Source organism: Astyanax mexicanus, chromosome 13, assembly GCF_023375975.1.
Source record: "Astyanax mexicanus isolate ESR-SI-001 chromosome 13, AstMex3_surface, whole genome shotgun sequence".
NCBI lineage: Eukaryota > Metazoa > Chordata > Actinopteri > Characiformes > Acestrorhamphidae > Astyanax > Astyanax mexicanus.
Window position 1 is genome coordinate 2,770,796 of NC_064420.1, and position 17,491 is coordinate 2,788,286.

General features: G+C 38.9%; 1 protein-coding gene across 5 annotated transcripts in view; it reads left to right on the forward strand.

The window, feature by feature from the left end:
- Positions 1-17,491, forward strand: part of lrp1ab (low density lipoprotein receptor-related protein 1Ab) — a 175,206-nt gene that overhangs the window by 79,313 nt on the left and 78,402 nt on the right. For all 5 annotated transcript variants that reach the window (XM_049462890.1, XM_049462893.1, XM_049462891.1 and 2 more), the window contains exons 7-19: positions 6,989-7,151; positions 8,902-9,124; positions 10,394-10,583; positions 11,247-11,390; positions 11,608-11,844; positions 12,295-12,475; positions 12,972-13,194; positions 13,570-13,759; positions 13,937-14,065; positions 15,141-15,281; positions 15,847-15,972; positions 16,311-16,427; positions 16,695-16,775. In XM_049462890.1, coding sequence (XP_049318847.1) covers positions 6,989-7,151; positions 8,902-9,124; positions 10,394-10,583; positions 11,247-11,390; positions 11,608-11,844; positions 12,295-12,475; positions 12,972-13,194; positions 13,570-13,759; positions 13,937-14,065; positions 15,141-15,281; positions 15,847-15,972; positions 16,311-16,427; positions 16,695-16,775 — 2,145 coding nt within the window. The remainder of the gene's footprint in view (positions 1-6,988; positions 7,152-8,901; positions 9,125-10,393; positions 10,584-11,246; positions 11,391-11,607; positions 11,845-12,294; positions 12,476-12,971; positions 13,195-13,569; positions 13,760-13,936; positions 14,066-15,140; positions 15,282-15,846; positions 15,973-16,310; positions 16,428-16,694; positions 16,776-17,491) is intronic.

A 17,491-nucleotide genomic window follows, 5' to 3' on the forward strand; every position in this document is an offset into this window, starting at 1 on the left:
GTTTTAAAAGTTCAGAAATCAATCAATATTTGGTGGAATAATCCTGGTGGTTTTTAATCACAGATTTTCAGTTCATGCATCTTGGCATCATGTTCTCCTCCACCAGTCTTACACACTGCTTTTGGATAACTTTATGCTGCTTTACTTCATGCCTCCTGGTGCAAAAATTCAAGCAGTTCAGCTTGGTGGTTTGATGGCTTGTGATCATCCATCTTTCTTAATTTGGTAAAATCAGAGAAACTCATCATTTTTAAGTGATCTCCCAGAAATGCAGTGAGGAGAGGTTAACTGTGTGTGTTTACAGCAGGGTATACAGGGTTTTTTTTTTTGGGGGGGCGGGGGGGGGGGTAGTTTGAGTGGTAATGCTATGAGCAGAGCAGGACAGACAGCCCCAGTTTCACACAGGATGGAAAGATTTATGGCCGCGGCTGCCGGGCAGATGAGCCGGCCAGATGTGTCTCGGTGACGAAGCTGTCTTGTAAAAATAAGCACGAGAGGAAAGCAGCCCAAAACATAACCACACGTCCCAGAGCACTAAACCCTCTGTCCATACAGAGCCCCGCCCTTCTCACCATTCTGACTCTTCTCACTCTTCTTCATCACATTAATTCAGTTTCTTTAGTTATGCTGAAACACATTTGGACACAGAAGATAGTGAGGAGGATTGTAACATAAATAAGGTTAAAAAAAAAAAACATTATCATTTTTTAGAAATCAATCAATCGGACAGTATATCGTCCAAACAAAAATTTTCACGATTAATTCCGTTAATTCGAATTACAGTCTTAATGTGATTTTCAAAATATAATATCTTTTTAATATAAAATGTCAGAAAACGCTACTCATTTCTGAAGTGTTTATCCATCTTATCTTGTTTTCCTATGCCCCTCCAGACCAACCCACGCATATTTTCTAAAGAGTCCTTGTCCCGGAAAAAGTTTCAGTACTTTCGACACAAACAACCGGTGGTATAAAGCATATATTTAGCTAGAAATAAATCCTACTGCTTCTTAAAACTGCAGCGTCATCTCTTTCCGCTGAGGATCCGTGATTAACTCTGGAAAAAAGATCATCATCTCTCCTTCAAAGTTTCATTTGTAACTTTTTTTAGTGTGTTATTTCTCAATTTTCAGTTACAAACCCGCTTTCTAAGTAGGGTAATGTCAGCATACCACCAAGAAGAACCCACCACATCCAACAGGATTAACTGTGGACGCTGTAAGAGGAAGCTGTCTGAAAGGGATGTTCGGGTGCTAACCCGGATTTTATCCAAAAAAAAAACATAAAACCACGGCTGATCAAATCACGCAGAATTCAATGTGCACCTCAACTTAACTGTTTCTACCAGAACCAGGTGTTTCAGTTTCATTGTCCAAACCCTGTATAAACCTAGTTTTGATCGATTCTAATCCAAAATCTGTTTTTTGTGAAGCACTATTCAGCACATACCTGAAGGAATACCCGTGCATGAAATTCCAGACTCTTATTCTTTAACAGACTCGGTGCCTCGTCTCCTGAGGCCTCTGCTTCTGGCCTCTCTCTGCAAACACACAGAGCGCGGCGTGATTATGGATCTAGCTGTAATAATATTTTGGCTGAGCGCTGTAGTGTAGAGCGAGCAGCTGAGGCTGGAGATTTATGGCTTCAGTTAGAGGCAGATCAGAACTTCAGCTTCACTTATAATTAGTTGGCTGCTGCTGGTGTGGACCCTGGGTGATGCTGAGTAATTGGAGCAGGACAGAGATTTATGGTGTAGCGTTTTTTTTTTATCCTGTAGTACAAAAAACCACGTGCCGCTGAGCAGAAGTTCATTTTGGGATACATCTAAACCTGCAACACACCTGTACACCTGTACACCCCACTATACATCACCACAAGCCAGGACTAGACAGATACTGGATGCTGGGCCAGAGTTTACTGGCTATACATTTTTATGCAATATTTAGGTTTAGATAGGTAAGAGCCTCTTATTGGATAATAATTACAGCATGCATGATTAATATGTTTGAGCTGGCAACAAGTGAAATAATTTAACCCTAACTGATGCAGTGAGTAGCTTCTTGTTTATTAATCAACCTTGTGGAAAGACCTGAGCATCTGTTTCAGAAGAGTCAAATTATTGGAAAAACAGCCCTAAAACTCAGGGATATGTTTAATATTGAAAGTGAAAGCTTATCTACATGTGCAATGCAGTAAATGGAACTCAAGGGACTGGGACTAAACAGCTGTGTAGCCTTAAGAAAATCACTTATCTGTAAGCTTTTAGTTTGCTAGATATAGAAAGATTGGATTCTGGAGCAATGCAAGAAAGTCATGTGAACCATTAAATGATCAGGTGCAGACAATATGAATTAACCCAAGGTATTTAATGTTTTATCGGCTCAGCTTTATTTCGTTTGTTACCAGTTAAAAGTTTTAGAACTTCTCCATGTTTTCTCTTTATTTTTGCCATTTAATCTCTTCAGGTCCCGTCACTAGCTGGACAAAAAGTACAAAATCCAGTGTACCACTAAACTGCCAAGACTAACTGCCTGGCCAAAAAAAAGTCTCCACCTAAATTTAAGTTAGTAAATGATGTGGGGTTGGTTGGTTGATGCTGCAGTTGGTCTGCAGGTTTAGGTTCAGCAACAGTATGTGCTGAAAGAATGAGGTCAGCTGACTCTACCTGAATATACTGAATATAGACCAGATTATTCCATCAATGGATTTATTTTTTCGTCCCTCATGAACACGAGTGTATTCCAAGATAAACAATGTCAGGATTCATGGTGCTGGAATAGTGAAAGAGTTCAGGGTTCAGGGAGCATGAGATCATCATTTATCATTTTCACACATGGATTGAGAGAGAGTTCACCACAGAGTCCAGATCTTAACCTCATTGAGAATCTTTGGGATGTGCTGGATGGAGAAGAGCTGCTTTGTGCAGTGGTTGGTCAGACTCTACCATCACCAATGCTGCTGCAAGACCTTGGTAAAAAATAAATTCAGCAACACTAGATTGAGATATATCTTGTGAGAATGCAGAAGCTTATTGAAACAATGCGACAGTGAATGTGTAAAGCTGCAATCAAAGTTATAGATAACCTTTAACATTTTTACTTAAGTAAGGTAAAGGAGTATTTGTACTTCAGTACTCTAGAGATCTGCAGATTTCAGTATTTGGATTTGCTGCTTCATCAGAAATCGCAGTCTGTCCGTCACTTCTCGTTCTGAAGAGCGTTTTTCGCCGCCCGCTGCTTTTCCTCTCTCTCGGCCTCTGAGCGATCACAGATGTTTCTGCAGCTCTTATTGTTTCACAACAGCTCTCCCACCTTCCACTCCGTGGGCGAAGAGGGACGGGGCTAAATGAGAAACACACGCCGGTCTGTCCATCCTCAGAACGTGTGGGGACGTTTCTTTGGCCGGATCCGAGGCCCCCGTAGGGTTTTGGAAGTTGCCGGAAAAGGTTTAGTTCTGGAACTTTTACTGGAAAGTAAGAAGCCAAGCCTGTTTTTCTTCAGAGGAGCTGGAAGGGGGCGTGGGCAGGGCCTGCTGCATAGGGGCACATGCTGGTGGTGGGGTGGGGTGAGCCGGGTGGTGTTAGGGGATGTTGGTCTCTCTGTTGGTTCTGGTTCTTCACACAAGCATCTGATTTACTGTAACCAGAGAGGGGTTGGGTCTTTATATCCATGAATGATGAAAGTGTAAAGAGGTTTTCTTTACCTGTCTCCAGTTCAGGGAGGGGGGGGGGGGGGGCGGTATATGTACACAAGAGCTGAGTGTTTCCACTGGCTCTCGTTTGATTTCATTTTCAGCTCAGTGTGCTGACTACAGTCCCACAGTCCCACGGTTTTATGATGTGGTTGAGTATGATGATTTGCACTTCTACTGCACTTTCAGTCTAGTGTTACTGGATGTACTGAATCAGTATTTCAGCAGAATCTCCTTTTTTTTTTAACCGGATGGTCTTCTGTTGTTCACATTCCTAGAGTTTTTTTAGCAAGTTATGTAACCTCCGTATGATCCCTTAAAATGTTGGATCATAGAATGATTTGGTCCCTAAATAATTGAATATTGGTAAAATGAATCTATTGAACAATTGTTTTCTGGAAGAACTTGATCCTAAATGAATTGGATCCCTGGAAAATGCAGGTCATGGAAGAATTTGATCCCTGAAGAATTGGATCCTGGGAGAACTAAATCATAAAATTAATTGATCAAAGGTGAATCCCTGGAAGAACTAGGTTCTAGAAAAACTGTTCCCTTGAAGAACTGAATTATGAAAGAACTGAATACTAAATGAATTAGATCCCTGGAAGATGTGGGTCATGGGAGAATTTGATCCCTGAAGAATTGATCCATTGAAGTATTGTTTCCTGGAAGAGCTGAATCCTAAAGGAATTGATCACTTGAAGAAGATCTCTGGAAGAACTGGGGTCTAGAGGAACGGATCAGTTGAAGAATTGAATTTTAAAAGAACTGAATCCTAAAGGAATTGATCTCTTGAAGAATTAGATTCTGGGAGAACTAGATCATGAAAGAAATGGATAAATAGGAGAAATGGATCCATTTGAAGAAGTTGGTCCCTGGAAGGAGGAATCCCTTGAAGAATCAAATTATGGAAGAAAGGGGTCCTGGGAGAAGTAAGTCCTAGAAAGTTGAATCTTGGAAGAATTACAGTGTAGATTATGAGGTGTTGGTGTGTGTTGTGCTGATGGTACGACCGATTGGATCAGATGCAGCAGCAGTGCTGCTGGAGTTTTTAAACACCTCAGTATCACTGCTGCACGGATGAAGGAGTAGAGGATGACCTACACAAACTGGTGGTTCAGTAAAAGAGGGATTCTGGGTAAAAATTGTAAAAATGGACGGTAAGTGTAGAAAGTGGTCATAATGTTCTGCTCGATTACTGATCTACTGCCTGTCTCTGTTGTGCATCTCAGTGCCACGTAAAAAAGAATGAATAATAGTCTTGTGACAGTGAGTCAGTGTTTGGCACGAGCGCACACACACACACACGTACACACACACACACACACACACACATACACACACACAGACATGCATGCATACTCAGTAATTAACATAATGATCTGGGAGAGAAAAAAAAAAAAAAGCAGCCGCAGTCTCATTGCTTTGTAGTTCATATTCACTACACGGATAATTACTGTAAAACTGCGCTTTTGTCTCCTCCCAGACTCTGACCTAACCAGACCCATCAAAGCTTTAGAGTTAGATAGAAACAGAACAGTGTGTGTGTGTGTGTGGAATGAGAGAGAGAGAGAGAGAGAGAGCGGAAAAGAGAAAAAGACGAAACGTGTGTTCGTATTAGAGCCCGAGAGAGATATTCATTCATTTCATTCATTTATTATTAATGACCACACAACAAGTTGGTGGAATTTACTTACGGTACAGCATAACATAACATGCTCACATCTCTGTCTGTATCAAAACAACGAACAACACATAACAGTGGATAGACAAATACATACATAAACAGTTAAACCTGGTTTAGTAAACGTACAGCGGTTGGGAAAAAACTATTTTTAAATCTGACAGATTTGGTTGACAGTGACCTGTAACGTCTTCCAGAAGGCATAAGTGTAAATAGATGATATGCAGGATGGGAGGGGTCTGAGGTGATTTTTATTGCTCGTTGTGTGATGCGTCTGTAATATAAAGTGTCAATGGATGGGAGGATGTGCCCTGTGATTTTTGATGATTTATCTACTATACTTTGCAGTTTTTTGCGTGAATGGGTATCCAAATTCCCATACCACACTGTTATGGATGAGGTGAGTTTGCTTTGAATGATGGCAGTGTAAAACTGAAGAAGGATATTTTTCCTAACTCTGAATTTTTTTAGTTGTCTGAGAAAGAATAGCCTTTCATATCATAGCCCGTATTAAAAAGCTACGTGTGCTGATTAGTGCTGATATCAGCCAATAGCAGCAGATTCGTTCTTTTGCTTTTGGAATCTAGTAGAAAGTCTTTCTGGACAGTAGAGACAGTTACTCTAACAAAATCAGGATTTAATTAACTGTATTTAATATCCTTGATTTCAGAAAAAAACAATAAAAAATATCATGCACCAGCTCTGTCTGATGACGAACTTATACTTAATGATTTTCATTAAGATTTAAAGGTTTAAGTCAGTCTTTTTCTCGTCCCGGCATATAGATAAAATCAACCGTGTTTAAGTCTTGAGACCTGGTTCACACAAATATGGATGAGAACAATATAAACAACCAATAGGAGAAGAGCTATGGGAAGCTGCAAGATGAATATATTTTACGTGGCTGTTTACAAACGATTTGTAAAAGATCACATTTTACAAGTACCCTACTATATGGTTCTTACTTTAATATGTACAGTTTAAACACAGGTAGCACTTACAAAAGTCATTATACTAAAAAATGATTTTGTATTGCACTACTTTGTCTTATTGTGAGGTTATTGATTTTTTTTAATACAAACAGGTTTATTAAATACACATTTTGCAAGAATGATCTTCTTTATTGCAATAATTAATCCTGTCTAAAACAAAGGCAAGTGTATAGAAGTGAAACTGATTTTTTTTTATACGAGGTTGTTGCAACAAAAAAAAAAAGAATTTAACACAAAATATATTCTATTAACAAATATCAAGAACTAATTACAGTGTGGTAGAAAAATACTGAAAACTGTTGATGGGAATAAAAGCTGTGAGTCTCTGATGATGATAAATCACAGTATTGATGATCTTGATGGTATTGTATGTAAACTCCACCAGAAGCATGATGGGAAATAATCTCAGAAAAAGTCTAGTTGCAGTCTCGCAAATAGTGAGCCTGCAAGATCCCCCTTTTTTTTTTTTTTTTTTTTTTAAAGTCATGTAATGTTTGGACAGCATGTTTGGCTACATAATTAGCTCAAGTAGAAGGAAGCTAATGCAGCACACTTTAATCCCTGAGCTGATGTACGGTATCGTGTTTAATTGATGACTACGTTTCTGTCCCTCTGTTTTTAGATGTGGAGCAGATGGCGATCGACTGGCTGACCGGTAACTTCTACTTTGTGGACGACGTGGACGACCGTATCTTCGTCTGCACCAACGACGGCTCCACCTGCATCATCCTGCTGGATCTGGAGCTCTACAACCCCAAGGGCATCGCACTGGACCCAACTATGGGGTGAGTCTTTCTGCAGCACCATCTCTAACCCCAATTAAAGCACTAGAACACCAGTCCTGTGTGTCAACCTGCGTTGTACTCTTCCATCTATAGCAAAATCAATTACATTAAGGGCCATATTAAAAAAAAAAAGGTTTATGTTTGAGTAAAATGCACATAGTTTTTTCCCCAGAGCTGTGAGTACTTACTTATAAACGACAATTTTATAATAAAGTATGATACATTATAGTTTAGGCCAGTCATGATATATATATGTATATATATATATATATATATATATATATATGTATGTATATGGAGATGCGGATTTCATTTCCCAGCAGGACTTGGCACACTGCCCACACTGCCAGAAGTACCAACTGGTCTTATATAATATTCTAATTTTCTGAAACACTATTTTTTTATTCATGGGTTTTAATTGGCTGTAAGCCATAATCATCAACAGTAAATGATATAAACAAAAATAGATCACTCTGTGTGTGTAATACATCTATATAATATGTATGAGTTTCACATTTTGAACTGAATTACTGAAATAAAGTAACATTTTTCAATGTATCATATTCTCTATTCTTTTGAGATGCACATGCAATTGTGATGAAAAAACAATAGCTATATAACATCTATAATAATACTATAATAATGCATTAATTTACTTTTTTTTAATAGCAAGAAAATTAAATATCCTAAATAATTACATTTTGCTAAAATAAAACAGCTGATTTGAATAAAGTAAGAATTGCACAATGATAAAAAAATGATTGATATTGTAATTATGATGATTTAGTGTATTATAAGCCTGTTATTTAGTAATATGCACTTCCAGAACGTGACACACACAGGCTATAACCCCTGGCTGCACTGTCGCTGACTCACACTGACTCAGAATGGAGCACCTTCCCTCACTTCCTCTTAGTTATAGTATCACTTCTCTTAAAGGCAATCTGCTTTACTTACAACATATACAGAAGAGTCTGCAGATTCAGCACTCTCTGTTCTTTACTGATTACATAACAAAAACATCTCTAACCTGCAAGTATACACTAGTATTTTAATTTTTCCACTATAAAACTTACTTACAAAAAGAACAAGTGCGATTAATCGCAGTTAATCACAGAATAATATTGTGATTTATTGAATTACATTTAAATTACAAAATTTTACTTCATAAAGGCTCAAATCTCCACCAACCGAAGGCTGACACACTCAACCCAGCCCTCTCACTGTGTTGCGCCATTAAAATAGCAATCTGCCAAAGTCAGAGCACACCTGGCTCTTAAAGGGACTGGGAATTGGCAAGTTATGCCCAAAACACACCCATAATTAATTAAAAGAATAATAACCCCGCCCCTGGGGGCTGCCTCGAGGTCACAGGCTGCAGAGCGGAGCGGAACTGGTCCTGACCATAACCAGCCCTTTTACAATAACCGCACTTTTTTTTTAATAGAGCTGAATAACGTTTTTAAAAACGAATTCTGTTGGGAATATAAAAATTTGACAATATAAGCAGAGGTAACACTAGCTGTTGCTTTTAAATAATGGAGGTAGAATTACAGTATATTAGATGTTGTTCTGTTGTGCCATTGAAACCTATGGGAATGGGTGGGGTTATATAGCTTTCTGCAACCAAACAGCAGGGGGCGCCCGACCTGTGGTGGCTTCACTCTTGAGAGACGATGCTCTGTCCAGCTTTACACAGACTATGACCTTAACCATCCCTCTTTATCTGTCTCTCTCTCTTTCTCTACAGTAAGATGTTCTTCACAGACTACGGGCAGATCCCTAAAGTGGAGCGCTGTGATATGGACGGGCAGAACCGCACTAAACTGGTGGACAGTAAAATCGTTTTCCCGCACGGCATCACGCTGGACCTGGTCAGCAGACTGGTGTACTGGGCGGACGCTTACCTGGACTACATTGAGGTGGTGGACTATGAGGGCAAGAACAGACACACCATCATTCAGGGCCTGCTGGTGAGTAGCTGAAGGTTCTTCCTGAAATTACTTCCTTTTTTACTTTAGATCAGGGGTCGGCAATTAAGTTTTCCAAGCCATTACATGGCGGACCACAAAAAAAAAAAAAAAAAAAATATATATATATATATATATATATTTTTTTTTTTTTTTGTTGTAAAATGATGAAATGTAATGGGATGGAGTGCTGCTACAGACTAGTAGCTCTCCAGCCCAGAGGGTTGTTGAACCCGATTGCGGAACGCTTGATCTCAAAGCAGTAAAACCCAAGAGGAAAGGAATAAATAAATAAATAAATAAACACGACTGGGAAAAAATGCCCTTATAAGGAGAAAGGGAGCCCGAGAATGGGCAGAAAAAACATTTTCATGTTACATGTGGATAACATTAATTAAGGAAAGCATTAAAAAAAATACTTTTAACTATTTTTCCTAGATCTTTAAACTTTAAAAACGGTTTTAATATATAACAGGAGGGTTAAACAAGGAGAATCTATTAATGTGATTTATTATTTTTATTTTTTTTTAACCAAAATGAGTGTTTTTTTTTTGTTTTTTTGCTATTATTCCTGGTACAGTTTAATTATAATCTAAAAATCCGATTCTATTGTGACAGGCCGAGTGTGGTTTTATTAATCAGATTTAAAATTACTCAGTCTGAATCACCGTGCCATCAGATCCGTCTGACCTTGGCTCTGTTTGCGGTTGATGAACGTGATCACTGGCGTCATTGTTCTTTAGGCATATTTTCACTTCCCATTTCTTCCCATTTCTGAGAATATACCATTTATTTGTGTATATTACAGCAGCGTAAACAGAGAAGCACAGGGTTAGCAGAGCTTTAATAGCTTTTAATAGCTTTAAAGTTCTTGAAGTGTTTATTTTGTGGAGGTTTTACAATGATGACCATGATTTTGGGTTTTTAATTTGTAACCCACACCTAACCCACACCTAATCTGCTGATTAACAAGCCCTTCCTGAGTTTAATTTCATATATTATCCAGATTATATACTGCTATGAACAAACGCTGTCTCTGCTGCTCCATGCTGTTTACACACTAAGAGCGTGGTATGTGCAGCGTTCACTGTTCACGTCTTATATTTACTTATATTACTTATATTATCCTGCACCAGACAGCTCTGACCAATCAGAGCACACAGTGTGCGTGCACAGTGTCTTTTCTTCTCTACTATTATATAAATGTCTTTGGTCACACATTGTTTAATATCTGGATCATAAACTATTAAACTATTCCTCCTGTTCTCTCAGATTGAGCACCTGTACAGTCTGACGGTGTTCGAGAACTACCTGTACGCCACCAACTCTGACAACGCCAACATGCAGCCCAAGACCAGCGTGATCCGCGTCAACCGCTTCAACAGCTCCGAGTTCCAGGTGGTCACGCGAGTGGACAAGGGCGGGGCTCTGCACGTCTACCACCAGAGACGACAGCCTGCAGGTCTGAAGCCTTTCTATCGTCTTTAGCGCACCCTAGAGTTTCTGCAGTGCAGTTATTCCATTACATGAGATACTTTTCTTAAATTTCAGCAGATTTCTATCAAAACACCTGATTTTAATATTTAGAAAAATAAAATTCAGCAGAATCAAAACTAAATCAAGATGTTATTTACTAGCTATTTTAATTCAGTTTGTTTTTAAGAGTTGTTTTTTGTTTTAATGTGTGTATTTGAGTATATTTGTGTGTGTGTAATTGAATGCACGTGTGTATTTGTGTGTGTGTGTGTTTGAGTGTGTAATTAAATGCATGTGTGTTGTCAGTTACTGTACGTGTGTGTTCTTGAGAGTGTAATTAACTGTACGTGTGTGTATTTGAGTATGTGTGTAATTTAATGTGTGTTTATGTGTGTGTCGGTTACAGTGAGCAGTCGCGCGTTTGTGTGTAATTGTGTGTGTAATTGTGTGTGTTTGAGTATGTGTATTTGTCTGTGTATTTGAGTGAGCTACTGACCCCAGCTATCACTGCTGGAGCAGTATTAGCATTACCCACTAACTGCGCTAAGCACTAGCTCTTTCGCTATTCAGAGTTTATTAAAGTGTTTAAGTGTGTGTGTGTGTGTGTATATGTGAGTGTGTAATTAAATGTGTGTGTTGTGTGTTACAGTGCGCAGTCATGCGTGTGCTCCTGATCAGTACGGGAAGCCGGGGGGTTGCTCTGATATCTGCCTGCTGGCGAACAGCCACAAGAGCCGGACGTGCCGCTGCCGCTCCGGGTTCAGCGTCGGCAGCGACGGCAAATCCTGCAAGAGTGAGTACACACTCCTGCCTGCGCAAAAAACCTCTTATTTCACATATATAAAATATATCCTGTACACACCACCAATAACACAAGCATGAGATGGGTCTCTGCTAGCTAATGCTAACCTGCTGCTTCCTGCAGGCTGCTGATAACTGTGTGTGTGTTGATTGATTGATTGATTGATTGATTGATTGATTGATTGATTGATTGTGTATTGGCTCCTCAGAGCCAGAGCACGAGCTGTTCCTGCTGTACGGTAAGGGACGGCCGGGTGTGATCCGGGGAATGGACCTGCACGCTCGAGTCTACGACGAGCACATCATCCCCATCGAGAACCTCAACAACCCCCGCGCTCTGGACTACCACGCCGAGACAGAGTTCATCTACTTCAGCGACGCCACCACCTACACCATCGGCCGGCAGAAGATCGACGGAACCGACCGGGACATCATCGTGAAGGACGGTGAGGACGGGGAAGCTCCACTGTGTTCAACCAGTTTTTTTCTGGATTCTCTCAATTCAGATTATTATTATTTTTTTGTTTGTTTGTTTTGCCTTTCAGTTCAAAATTGAGAAAATAATTGAAAACCCAATTATACTGTATTTATTAAAATAAATTTGTATATTACTATATTGTTTTTTAATTTGTTGATTAATTTGATTATATAATTTAACTATATGTAACTGAAGACTTTCTACTTCCTTTTTTCCTGCCTCTGGTTTTCCTTTTTTCCTGCCTCTGTTTTTCTTTTTTGGCTCTTTCCCTTTTTTCCTGCCTCTGGTTTTTCCCTTTTTGCCTCTTTTTTTCCCCCTTTTTTCTGCCTCTGCTTTTCTTTTTCCCTGCCTCCCTGTTTTCCTGACTACCTATCTCTCTTTGTGTCTCACAAACATCTCGTTCCTCCTCTCTCTGTAGGAATCCACACGGTTGAGGGGATAGCTGTGGACTGGATGGGTCAGAACTTGTACTGGACAGATGATGGACTTGAGAAGACCATTAATGTGGCGAAGCTGGAGAAAGCCTCCCAGACTCGCAAAGTTCTAGTGGAGGGAAAGATGACCCACCCACGGGCCATAGTGGTGGATCCAGTTCACGGGTAAGAACAAGAGCCCAGAATCATTTCTCTTTTTTTTTTTTTTTTTTTTTTTTTTTTTTTTTAACCCCTACTGTGCTTTCGAGTGAAATTCTCCCCTTTAAGATTTGGGACGAACCTACAATCACCCGATACAGATATACTTACAGCAGTGGAGCGCTAAAGTTCAGCAACCTAACTGCTGCTGCTGCTGATTAACTAGTTTACTTTAGGGTGTATTTTTGTACTTGCCAGTGTGGGCAGTGTGCCAAGTCCTGCTGGAAAATGAAATCTGCATCTTCATAAAAGTTGTCAGTAGCAGAGTGAAGCATAAAGTGCTGTAAGATTTTGTTGGAAAACAAAACTGCACTGACTTAAGACTTGATAATAAAACACAGTGGATCAACACCAGCAGATGACAGACATGTCTCTCCAAACCATCACTGATCATCAGTAAATGTTACATTTCATTTGGAAATCATCTGGAAAACTGTCTTATTTGCTGTGTTTCCTGTTTCAGGATGATGTACTGCAGTGATTGGCAGGAGGACTCCAGAGATGCGAATCTTGGAAGCATTAGAAAGGCCTGGATGGACGGATCCAACTTCGGCGTCCTCATCACCTCCAAGAACATGCTGTGGCCCAACGGACTGAGCCTGGACATCCAGCAGGGCATCCTGTACTGGGTGGATGCTTACTACGACCGCATTGAGATGGTGCTCCTCAACACCACCGAGCGCAGGGTGAGACCAGCAGGCTTTCAGATCGTTTGTGTTTGAAATACTCCACTGAAGTACAGAGTTATGAGTGTGAGTTTTCAGTAAAGTTTCTCCAGCACTAAGGCTGGGTGCAGCAGCATTAGCATTAGCCGCTAGTCTGCGTATTTGCCATGTTAAAACAAAACTACATGGGACGAACCGCTAGCTGATAGGCTTTAATTAATCATTTATAATTGTTATTTTAAAATGATTTAAGGTAGATATTATTTTCTTTGTCATGTGGATCCCTGTTTTTAAATGTAAATGCTAAAAAAAACCGATTTATTGATTAATTGATAAGATATTCACTATATTAGCCTTAAAGCTCATTATTTCGGTGCTGTTCTCTGATTGGTTTAGACGGTGTATGAAGGGCAGGAGCTGAGCCACCCGTTCGGCCTGTGCCACTATAAGAACTTCCTGTTCTGGAACGAGTATCGGGTCGGCAGCATCTATAAACTGGACCAGATCACCAAGAAGGTGACTCTGCTGCGCACCGAACGACCTCCGATCTACGAGATCCGGACCTACGACGCTCAGCAGCAGCAAAGTACTTACTGTTCTCCTATTATTCTCTTATTATTCTCACAAACAGAGCCAACGAAAGCCATTTATCCATTATAAACATACTGTATATTAAATCTGTATTTTTGTACAGTGTTCGGATCACATTCAAAAAGAATCTTCAGATAAATCTTTTTCTTGTGCTTTTGTCTTTTTATTTTAGTCACAGGTCATAATTTGTGTCGGGCGAACAACGGCGGCTGCAGCAGTCTGTGTCTGCTCACACCGGTGGGCCGAACCTGCGCCTGTGCTGACGACCAAATCCTGGACTCCGACAACAAGACCTGTAAAGGTAGGAGAGACACCTAAGCTTTAATCATATACCTTAAATTTCTCATTTATTTAACAGTAGACTGAATTTATGTGATGTTATTTATATTGTATTGTTTTGTCTTTTTTTTTTTTACACCGCAGAACGGTTTAAGCACCTAATTATGTACTTAGTGCATCTCAAAAAATAAGAATATCATTGAAAAATTACTTTATTTCAGTAATTCAGATCAAAATCTGAAACTCATATATAGATATTATTATTATTTTTATGATTATGGCATAAAGTGAAATGAAAATCAGAATCAGTGTCTCAGAAAAATTGAATATTATATATGAAATATGCAGATTTCATTTTCCAGCAGGACTTGGCACACTGCCCACACTAACAAAAGTACCAATTTGTCTTTTGGATATAATATTCTTAGTTTCTGAGACACTGATTTGTTTGGTTTTTATTGGATGTAAACCACTTAAAATAGATCACTTTGTGTTTAATACATCTATATAATAAATGAGTTTCAGATTTTGAATTAAATTACTGAAATAAAGTAACTTTTCAATGATATTTCAATTGGATGAGATGCACTAGTATATTTAGTATTGGTAAAAAAAAATAGTCACTGTGAGAATTAGATTAAAAAAGTAAAGGGTCTAATTACTTATCATAATATAAATACCATTTATTCCTCAAAAGTAGTGTTTTTTTTTTACGTCGCTCTTTTCACTAAAACATCTCTAAAGCTCTGAGAGTCTGGTATTATTTGTAGTATTATTTGCTGTATTATTTGCTGTGATTATATATGTTCTATATGTTACAGTATGTTACACATCTCTGCACCTTATCCCCACTATACACTTTATTATACCGTATCGGTACTGCACTGTACCTGTACTTAGATGTAATGACAAAAAATCCTCTTGACTTGACTTTTTTTTATTAAACTCCCTTAATTTAGGAAGAAAACACTATGAATGAATGTGCAGATGTTCCGTTACTTTTGTCCGTATGGTGTTCTGTAAATAGGTTTTCTCTCTGCTGTGTTTGGTTGTTTATTGGACTAATATTTACCTTTTTTTACTCTGTGTCTCTGCAGCCAATCCGTCCTACGTTCCTCCTCCTCAGTGTCAGCAGGGAGAGTTTGCCTGTAAGAATAACCGCTGCATTCAGGAGCGCTGGAAATGCGACGGAGACGACGACTGCCTGGACAAGAGCGATGAAGCCCCAGAGCTCTGCCGTGAGTTTTTTTTTTTTTTTTTTTTTTTTTTAACTGGTCAAAAGTTATTTACCAGAACTAGTGATTAACCCATCTACAGTTATCTGATCTAATCTGATTATCAATACCTGAAAACCTCTGGAATATAATCAAGAGGAAGATGGAAGATCACAAACCATCAAACCACCAAACTGAACTGCTTGAATTATTTTTGCACCAGGAGTAAAGCAGCATAAAGTTATCCAAAAGCAGTGTGTAAGACTGGTGGAGGAGAAGAACATGATGCCAAGATGCATGTGAAAAAAACTTTGATTAAAAGCCAACCAAATATTGATTTCTGTACTCTTATAACTGAATAATGAATATGAACTTGTTTTATTTGCATTATTTGAGGTCTGAAAACTCTGCATCATTTTCTCATTTTTTTCCAAATAAATGCTCTAAATGACAATGTTTTTATTAGGAATTTGGGAGAAATGTTGTCTGTAGGTTATAGAATAAAATAACAAACACATTTTTTTTACAGAGAAAAAAAAAATCATCTTTATAAATCAAATTATAAAATTGTGCGTGTTTTCCTCTCCAGATCAGCACACCTGCCCAGAAGACCGCTTCAAGTGTCAGAACAATCGCTGCATCCCCAAACGCTGGCTCTGTGACGGAGACAATGACTGCGGTACCGACGAGGACGAGTCCAACACCACCTGCTCAGGTACATCGTACACACACACACACACACACACACACACACACGCGCGCTTTCAACACGTGCACAGTTTACAAGCACGTGCCCAACCATGTGGATGGAGGCCATGCGGTTACCTCATGTTTAATCCTACACCCCCTCCCCCTCACACTTCTCAGGCAGCTGCAGCCTGTCACTAACCTCACACAGACACAGAGACAGCGCTGTGTATCTACTGTACTTCCTGTGTCAAGAATTAAAACATTGCAACATGAAGTGTTTGATTTAATTTAAATGCTTAAACGATATATATAGTGCAGCCCTACACCGGTGCTTACATTGTTTCCCCTGTCTGTGCATCCCAGCTCGCACTTGTCCTCCTAACCAGTTCCCGTGTGCCAGTGGCCGGTGTATCCCCTCCTCCTGGACCTGTGATCTGGATGATGACTGTGGGGATCGCTCTGATGAACCCGCCTCCTGTGGTGAGACAACAGTGATCAATAAGTTATTATAGACTTTAGATTTAAAATTAAGTCATTTTACTGTGATTGAATTGTAATCTGTGTAATCTATCACTTTCTTATTCTCTCTCTCTCTATATATATATATATATATTATTATCTATAAATATTAATTTCATTATTATAATTAATATGAATTTAATTCTAATTAATATTTATTAATTAATATTATGTATTATACTCTCTAATGTTTCTTTCTATTCCTCTCTTTTTTTTTTCTTTCTTTAGCCTATCCCACTTGTTTTCCACTCACTCAGTTCACCTGTGCTAACGGACGCTGCATCAATGTAAACTGGCGTTGTGATAATGGTGAGTGACCTCTTGCACCATTTAAACCATTACCATATTTAATCAGTTTTGTTTGCTATAAATTAAGGCTGCACACTGCACTTAAAATACTTCAATTTTCCCAAAAATAGTCTAGAACAGTATTAGCATTAGCCGCTAACTGCAGCGCTAGCTCTTTCGCCAGCAGATGATGGACATGTCTCTCCAAACAAACCATAACTGATTGGTGGAAACTTCACACTAGACCTCGAGCAGTTTGGACTGTGTGTCTCTCCACTCTTCCTCCAGACTCTGCTCCCTTGATTTACTTTAAATGAAATGTAAAATTTACTGATGATCAGTGATGGTTTGTTTGGAGAGACATGTCCATCATCTGCTGGTGTTGATCCACTGTGTTTTATTATCAAGTCTAAAGTCAGTGCAGTTTTGTTTTCCTGCAAAATCTTACAGCACTTCATATCTTACAACTTCCCTCTGCTGATAAGTTTTATGGAGAGGCAGATTTCATTTTCCAGCAGGACTTTGCTCACTGGGTTTACATAAAAGAACAGTAAAAGAAATAAACGCTTAAAATAGATCACACTGTGTGTTTAATAAATCTATATAATATATAAGTTTCACGTTATGAGTTTCGACATGCACTAGAATTCTTGAATAATTGTTGTATAAGATTTCACAGTATAAGATTTAGACTGATTGAGGTCTATTAAAAATGCATATATAAGAATAAGATGGGC